Source organism: Apaloderma vittatum, unplaced genomic scaffold (genome assembly GCF_000703405.1).
Source record: "Apaloderma vittatum isolate BGI_N311 unplaced genomic scaffold, ASM70340v1 scaffold6525, whole genome shotgun sequence".
Lineage (NCBI taxonomy): Eukaryota > Metazoa > Chordata > Aves > Trogoniformes > Trogonidae > Apaloderma > Apaloderma vittatum.
This window is the reverse complement of record NW_009716429.1, coordinates 166-8,903: the sequence shown is the minus strand read 5'-3', so window position 1 is coordinate 8,903 and position 8,738 is coordinate 166. Positions and strand designations below refer to the sequence as shown.

Below are 8,738 nucleotides of genomic sequence, written 5' to 3'. Positions count from 1 at the left end.
TGTCTACAGAAAAATTGAAAGCCAAAGAGAATCCCTTAGTTCTCCAGACACGATTTCATCCTGGCTTTCAACATTGGGGTTAATAAACCACCCCAAATCATTAGAAACTTGGAGAAGTATCAGTATTTGAAAGCTCACTCTAGAGACCATCACCACGCGTGATAAACCTCTCTAATTTCTTTCTGTGTGAATAACACATCAAATAAATTACATGAGCTTTTATCATAAAGCCTAGCTCCTGTAGGAAGGTCTCTTAGTCTCAGTATCTACTTCTTTATTCTGCAAAGGGACAAAACGCAATCCCCTTTGCCAAGAAATCCAAATTTGGGAGAAAAAATTGCTTACTGATAGAGAAGCATATTACAGCAAACTAGAGTGAGCAAGTCTCTAACATGAGAAACTTCCTGCTGGCTGGAGACAGACTGGTAGAAACCCAGTGTTTATAGTTTCCATCTGCTTTCTCCTGAAGTAGAAAAGAGGTTTTCCAGTTTTTCCATTACCCTCAGCAGGAACAGGTTTGTGTCATTATGTATAATTCTAAATATTAAAGAAAAAATGTATATTAGGTCAAATATGACTTAATGTGTCACTCACAGGAACATCCAATCTGCCGTTGCGAGCCAGCTTTTCTTCCCATAGGAAGGAAGGCTAAAAATAAGGCTTATGCAATCGCTCTGTGTCCTCCTCCCCTTGTCCTCCAACAATGTCTGAACCAACTGGCCAATCTCAGCCACACTTGATACAGCCATAATGACCGCAGGGATATTAAGCTCTCACAGGTTTTGCAAAAGGTCTCTCTCACCCTCTTCTAAAGAAAAGTCCCACAAGCCTCGCCAAACCCTTATCTACCCAGGAGTAGCCACACACATACACTGTACACAGCAGAAATTCAGTCAGAGCTTGTCCTCATGTCACAAAATCCAAGCCCAAGGTAAATATTGTGGGGAGCTAAGTGTCAGGTGTTCTAGTGCGCAGGTGACTAATGTATTCTTCTAAACTAATCCAACTCACAGAATTCGAATTTAGCTCTGCTCATATTTATCCCTACGTGCTGCATCCGTATTGTAGGAACTTACTGTTACACGACTGAAACACGTTCTTGCCTCCTCTCCAGGCAGCACACAGCATTTCAGAAGGTGGCCGTTGTGCTGGCATCAAATTCCCTCAGGCTTTCAGGGCTAGTGGTGCTCCTCTCTGGCTGTGTCTGCTTCTGGTGTGGCTCTTGCTTTTTCTGGAAGTAGGGGACGCCAGCATTCATCATGCCTCAAGCTCCTGAAGTAAATCCACAGCTGAATGACTTGGGAAGTTTTCCCAGTGCAAACAGAAAGGTACCCTGGGACTTGCTCTGGCTTCTGAGATAATGCCATCACTTACCCATAAATAATCGCAGCGGAGAAAGAGGAGGAGTGGAAGGCCACAGATGGCATTAGAGAGGCTTTGATGAACAGGCAGTTTAATCTTTTATGCATTTCAGCACTGTATATATTGAGGCTGACTTCAGTAGGCATCACAGACTGCAAAACCTCCGGAACAGACGTGGTGTTTCTATTCAGCCACTGCTCTCATTAACCACACCCTGAATTTGTGGCATATTAATGCGCTCTTACAAGTTGACCTGAAATAGTAAACGGACTTCTGACTACCTTTTCTCTCCACGCCGCTTTAAGCGAATAACTTATGAAGAAAGAATGGCTCGCAGGCTGCTCGGACCAGTGAGCGCTGCATCTGTGCTGGAAACACCGAGTGAAGACAACGTGCCGAACGCACAGGTAACAGGGCACCTGCCCCTAGAACAGGGATTTCCTGCCGATTGTGCTGTGACCTGCTCATACCTGAGCGGGGCGGGGAGATGGGGTCTATTTGGTACGAGTGCAGGGACGGGAAGGGGACAGCTTTTACTGGCAGGGCTCTTCATAGTAGTGATTTGGAAGGGGGTGGCAGAGGGGGGGAAATTCAAGCACCGTCCCCTTGCTGGGCCCGATCTGTAGGAATGATCTCTCCAGGGAAGAATTACAACAGCTGCTGCACAGCGTTACATCCTGCCTCTGACAGGCAGGGAGCAGCACAGCGGGGGACACAGGTACCCCTTCTCTAACGGCCTGAGTTCAGGCTTGGCCAGGACAGCAAGACCTCCACCTGTCACTGTTTGGAATAAGTGACATTACCTACAAAAGGTCAGGGCCTTGGGGTGGCATCGGTTGGGTTTTACCTCCTCCAGGGGCCTGCAAGCATTAAGAAAAAGCAAAGCAGTTATTTTAGCAGCCCACATGCTGCTAGACAAGAATCTGTTGCTAATAGCATTTTCAAAAGCATTTTAGTTGGAGACTTGCATCATTCATTGTTTTTTCAGACCAGTTAAAAGCTCTCTTTGGCACTTCTGTGATCAAAGTTAGTGGAAATATCTGTGATGCGACACCAGGTACCTGCACAGCTAAAGAAAATGTCCCTCCTGCTGCATGCAGGCCGAAAGCCAGCAGGCTGGCACACACCTTCCAGAGTGCAGTTAGCGAAACTCCTCGATGCAAGAGACACTTAAGATCACAGCAAGGGAGGAATACGGAATTTGAGCTATTTCTCCCCAAAAACCACCCGACAAAAGCAGGCAAGAAGGGAACATTATGGATGTCAGAGAGCACGGGAAGCCTCATCTTTTGCAGAGAACAAGGAAACGTTCAGTCAAAACAGGATGACTGTCAACTTTTCAGGGTGTGTGAAATCCTGCATAAAAGGGAGCATTGGAAGGAGAGATTAGGTTATGTTTGGGAGAGCTTATTCTCATTGTTTAGTCTTATTTTTAAATAGTGTAGTCACTGATTCAGTCAGCCTCCTGATTCCTCAGAAACTGAACTACACAGTCGGCCCATATAACAGAGCATGAGAATTATCAGCAACTTCGTCACTGCAGCATCTTTTCACAAGACGAGTAATAATTGTACGGAATATGTGTAAATGAGCAGAGACAAGCAATTGCCTTTGGCCTCAGCATTGAGCTCAGTCCAGCAAAACCCTCATCCATGTAACGCTTCCCCTGAAATGAAGACTGCTTCTGTGCTTGAAATTTAAATCCAGGCTTAAATGTTCCACAGGACTGGGCTACAGAACCAAGTACCATAATGGCTCGATGCAAACACCCCAGAAATTTCCAGGCAGAATTTCCTCTATCTGACTGCATTGCTAAAATGAGTCACTGGTAATAAACTCTGCTTGCATTTTCCAGCCATCCAAGTTCCTAGCAGGAATCAATCCTGGGTACTGTAGCAGATTTACTCATGTGATTATGGGGTTGTCAGCGAGCTTAGTTGGTGCTGTGATGTAGAAAGAAAAATATTTTCCAGCTCAGCATGTGTCCATCGCTATTGGTACCATATTTAAGTGGGCACAATACAGGGCTCTTGCCAGCGATTCCACTTCTTGTAGGGAAGGACACTCTGTACTTAGCTCTCTTTTTAGATACTGCCAGGAGTACTACCCTCCTCTAACAAAGGTTACTGGCTGGCCAAAAGCCTTGTGTGCCAAACACAACTGCTGCACCTATCACCTGTGCAGAGTGATGAGAAGCTGTGCCATGCTATTAATACTACTTGTTACTGTCCTTGGGTGAAAATCAAGTGTTTTAGCTCCTGATGCAAGCTCCTTCACCTCTTTGCAATGATTTCTGAAGTATTCAGTTTGGTTTTTAGCAGCAGCCAGTACACGGACTTAAAATGTCTTCTTGTTCAGTTTATAGATAAAAATCTCTCTAAGCTAACTCACCTCTCTTCTTTCTCTTTCCAAGCACCAGAATGCAGAAAACATCAGGCTGCAGGTTCCTACAACACATGTAAGGTAACGCATAAACTTGTGCTGCACTACTCTTCAAGACCTTATTTGAAATGCTGGCAATGTTAGATTTACTTCCCTACTTAGCGCTTTTCCTAAAATACTAATTACTAAATTCATTCAACTAAAATGCTACCATTTGTGGATGGTTGATGATCCCTATGATCTTAATCCAGTCAATTCTAAGCATAATACTAGAGACTTAAAGACTTCATGTACCTAGAGCAAATGTGCTTCATGTTCTAGAAGACTCATCTCTAGTCAAAGCAGGGTCCAACAAGGTAAATGATGAAACACGGTCTACGTTGCTCTTAAAAATTGTTTTGGATATGAGGCCAACGATGAAGGTTTCTACTTCTGTGTAGAATTGAGCAACCTAAGCAAGACAAGTGGTTGCTTGAAACCCACACCTTACAGCTGAAAAGCAAACCAGAACTGTAGGGTTGGCTTCCTAAACACATCAAGGGACTTGAGCTACAATCGGTGCTTCAATGTTATTTGTGCAACTTTTAGACCAACTGTTTCTGTCCGCTTTTTAGGAGCAGACCATCCTCAAGAGGAGACGAGCGTGGGCACGACTCAATCCAGGAAAAGTTTTTTCAGCCACGTTTCACACAAGTGCCTGAAGATGTGATTATTGAGGAGGGCCGATTCTGCAGGCTTGACTTCAAAGTAATGCCAGCCTTTCACTTCCAGTTCCATTAGCTCTGCGGGGTGTGTGGCATGAAGAGAGGTCTCCGAGCTGCGGTGCCTTTGTGCTTTCATAAGCCAGAGCGCTAGTGGCAGATGGTACAGGATCTCTACAGGCAATACGAAGCCAGAAATAGGAGATGGCTAAATGTTTCAGCATTTTCCCTTGGAAAAATGTAAAAGGAAATAGCTGCATAGGAATATGGTTAAAGCTAAATAGTGGTAAATAGGGGCCACCCCAGAACACCTTCTAGACCTCATTGGGAAGAATGAATATTAAGGCCTTGCTGAAAGAAAGCATTTTCAGAGGGAACCTTGTGCTTTATCCTGGGACTCCACTGATGTTAGTGGCCACGTGTTGGACACAAGTCCAGCAAGGCCTGGTTAGGACTAGTCTTCTCTGAAGTAACTGCCCTTGCTGGAGCAGACAAGCTGGCAAGGAAGTGCCCTAACTACAAACAGAGTAAGAGAATGGCCTGAAACTGCATGGCAATAGCACCAGCCCTAGGGTAAGAAAGAACCTGAGTCTTCAGCACAGACAACTTCACTACAAAGGGTGGTTGCTGATAGTGGTTTGGTTTGATTTTTCCTAATCAATTCCATCTCTTTCCTTAAGTAAACTCTTGCCAGACTTAGGTGTGACGTTAAGCTCTTTGCAGCAAAATGGCTAAACTTCTAAATGCTGTGGAGAGCCTGGAGCATGTCTGCAGGACGGTTTATTTACATATATTATCAGAACAGTATAGATGTCAGCACTGCTGGCAGTGCAAGCTGTGGGGTTAACAGGGTGAGTTCCCACCCACTATGAACCCACAATGAGGATCTTCAGCCAGATCAAAACGTCCCTACAAGATGGGAACAAGATGGGGTTGCAGGAACAGCATCTACTGCCTCATAGCCAAAGCTCATCTTTCCACAGCACTTCACAAGTGTTCCTCTCTGTGCAGAGCCACGTTAATATTCAAAACTAGGCAAGAGTGTAAAATTTCACAGAAGGATCGTGATTTGATTGTTTATCAGCATCAAACTCTTTATAGCATTGAAAGGCTTTTATTATCTTGAAGCTGTTTAACTCTTCACTGCTCTCCTCTCCTGCACAGGTCAGTGGGCTGCCGACTCCAGATGTGATGTGGTATCAGAATGGAAGGATGGTTCATCAAGATCAGTTCCACAAAATGATAGTGTCAGAAAAGGGATTCCACTCGTTTATTTTTGAAGCAGTCAAATCATCTGATGCAGGGACGTACGAATGTGTGGCTGTCAACCGCGCAGGGGAAGCGTCTTTTGCAGTAAAAGTGGAAGTAATTGGTAAGACTGAGAGCACTGATAATTACCTGACCACACGTGGAAAAATCTCAGTATTACTGCCTTCCTCCATATGTCCAGGACACAAAACAATTAGGCAGCAGGAACAGATCTCCAGATACTCAGGCTCAGGTGATAACAAACACCTTTCCAAGACTATTTTAAACACATACATCTAGGATGCCATATTTCTTCAAAGCATTTCTAGCGAGATATTCAGATGTAGTGAGATGTCCAGAATTTGGGAGTTACTAATTTCCCACGATTGATAACATATGCTGATTGCCTCTCCTAAAGTAAATTGTGTTGACTAGCCCCTTTCATTCCTGGGAGTTGCCTGTAGGCTCCATGTGTCGTCATGAATTTAGCATTCTGAAACCTTAAAAAACAAGCCTGATATTAGCATTCAATACTTACAGTAACTCTTCCTTATCTTTTTCTTTAATTTAGCAAAAGAGCACCACATGCCTCCAACTTTCATCTTCAAGCCACAAAGCAAAAAGGTTTTTGAAGGAGATACAGCCAGACTCGAATGCCAGATCTCTGCTATCCCGACACCCCGGATTTACTGGAAAAGAAACAACGAAATGGTACAATATAATACAGACCGAATAAGGTATCCTACTACTGAGTTAGCCCTTGGCGTGTTAAAAACCAATAACCAGTATTTGCAAAGTCAGGTTTGAATTGGCTGGTTTCTAAAAGCACCAAGCTGGAAAGCTAGACCTGCCCCTTGCTTAGGACACAGGGTGCCCGTGTCTCAGAGTCTTGTTTTGAGGGCAGAGAGAAAACTGTGACCAGATGCCACTCTGAATTCTAGCAGCAGTTACAAGGCCCATGGAGAAGCGTGGCTTTAGGACTCACCGTGCTCTGAGGCTGCGGGGCTACAGAAGGGCTCTGATGCCACCTGAATGGTATCACGCTGTGCATCACCGGTGGCTTCTAACTTATACGCAGTGTTTATGTGTAAATAGTTTGCAGTACCCTGCAAGAACTGTTCTAGGGCTTTCTCAGTCCCTCAGCATGTAAACTAACTCTCTGATTTCAACATCTTCCTCCCCCTCCAAGCACTTACACATAAACGCCTTCATTTTTCAGCTTGTTACATGACAACACAGGAAGGATTTGCCTCCTGATTCATAACGCGAACAAGAACGATGCTGGCTGGTACACCGTGTCTGCTGTCAACGGAGCAGGCGTGGCCACGTGCCACGCCAGGCTGGAGGTTGCAAGTAAGTACCACGGCACAGTGCCACGACCACGGCTGAAGCCACCGCTGGCACGTTCAGAACAGGCCCTCGAGATGAACCTGATGAAGCTTAGACTGCTGGGAGGGTTTCTTTCCAAAGAGGCTGAACTAGATGAAAAGTAATTATCCTAGGGAAAAACTCGGCTGTTTAGTACCACTGCAACGTGTCCTTTGCACATTGTCCACATCTGCACTGTTTAAAGATTACATTTTGGTTGATACCAAGAAGGGTGAATATAAGTCTCTGGTGTTCAAGACATGGGCTTGTCTTAAATTCTTCCTAAGGGTTTGATGGTTTATGTTGCTGATGAAAAACATTTGGGTCTTTCTGCAGTCTGGGAAGACACTGAAAGAGACTTTTTTCTCTCTTACAGCACACACAAACAAGCCAGTTCCAGCCCCAAAGCAGTTGCGGGTTCGACCAACTTTTAGCAAGTATTTGGCACTTAATGGAAGAGGACTGGATGTGAAACAAGCTTTCTCACCAGAAGGAGAGTTTCAGCGTTTGGCTGAGCAGTCTGGACTGTATGAAAGTGATGAACTTTAACTGGAAATGAAGAGGAAAAAATCACACCCTTAAGAGACAATTACAACATAGATGCAGTTAACTGGTGATTGCTCTAATTAGCAAAATACCTATCTACATATTTTTACTCTGACTCTTGCACATTGAGCTGCTCCCACTTTACCAGGTTAGACTTTGTTTATATGGTTTGGTGACTATAACCATTTACTAAGTATTGTATTTTAATTCTAAAGCCTAAGAAAGCAGGCTTATTAGTATTTTACAAGTGTGGGTGGTTTTAGTTCCACCTGTGCTTGGTTACATGCTAAAGTAGATTGGTTTGTACTGCTTCTCTAATATCACTCTTGATAATAGCAGAAATCTGTACTGTCTGAATACTAAACGCAAATAGACTAGAGTGTTTTTATGAGAATAAATTACAGGCAAATAAAATTTTAAATAACCAACATCAGCTGTGACTCTTCCTTGATCTGTTAAAACCAGACCCAGCAAAGACAGATCCTTACCCTGCGAAGTCTGCCGCTGGTCCCCTACCTGTTGTCACCTCACAGCTATAAACTATTTAGCATAAACTAGGTCCTGACACTTCCTTAACACTAAAAACCTGCCAGTGAGACAACACTGGTATTTTTCCTCCTTGCACGCTTGACCCAAAAGCTGCCCCGTATGATATGAAATGCCGAGGCTACCAGGTTGCCCTCCTCGCTCCTTTCGTCAGGGAGGGGCTGTGATTTACCTGCCTGGTCACTCTCACCAAGCCCTGGATTTGAATCATCCAAACGGCTTGCCTGCCACCACTCACAGCCGCCTTGCCCAAAATAACAATAAATACCATGAAAGGTGATTTTGCCATGCTCCAACAAACCTCATCTCTGAAGATTTTTCAGTTGTATCTGCTAAAGGGAAATTTGAGGGTGGATCGAGCTTCAGCTCCTCCCAGCGGGGTGCACGGTAACGCTGCTGTTGGTCAGCAAACACCACAAACACCCTCCAGAACAGAAAAAACCAAAGCCTTGGCTTCACACCGCACTGCTGCATCATTAAATAAACCCCCCCAAACCTGAACTGCACGACACCGACTACTAAAACCCCAACAAAATCCTGCAGCTCTACCGCCATGCTTCTCCTCTGGCCCACCTGAGCGATAAA

At 44.5% G+C, this 8,738-nt stretch overlaps 1 protein-coding gene across 1 annotated transcript in view; it reads left to right on the top strand.

Annotated features, from left to right (window-relative positions):
* The window catches only part of MYOT (myotilin), a 17,245-nt gene extending 9,308 nt beyond the window's left edge, over positions 1 to 7,937 (top strand). Inside the window, exons 4-10 of the mRNA XM_009869523.1 lie at positions 1,668 to 1,769; positions 3,776 to 3,825; positions 4,359 to 4,491; positions 5,610 to 5,817; positions 6,265 to 6,430; positions 6,913 to 7,046; positions 7,438 to 7,937. Of these exons, the coding sequence (XP_009867825.1) occupies positions 1,668 to 1,769; positions 3,776 to 3,825; positions 4,359 to 4,491; positions 5,610 to 5,817; positions 6,265 to 6,430; positions 6,913 to 7,046; positions 7,438 to 7,610 (966 nt within the window). The 3' untranslated portion in view covers positions 7,611 to 7,937. The remainder of the gene's footprint in view (positions 1 to 1,667; positions 1,770 to 3,775; positions 3,826 to 4,358; positions 4,492 to 5,609; positions 5,818 to 6,264; positions 6,431 to 6,912; positions 7,047 to 7,437) is intronic.
* Positions 7,938 to 8,738: the final 801 nt, after the last annotated feature.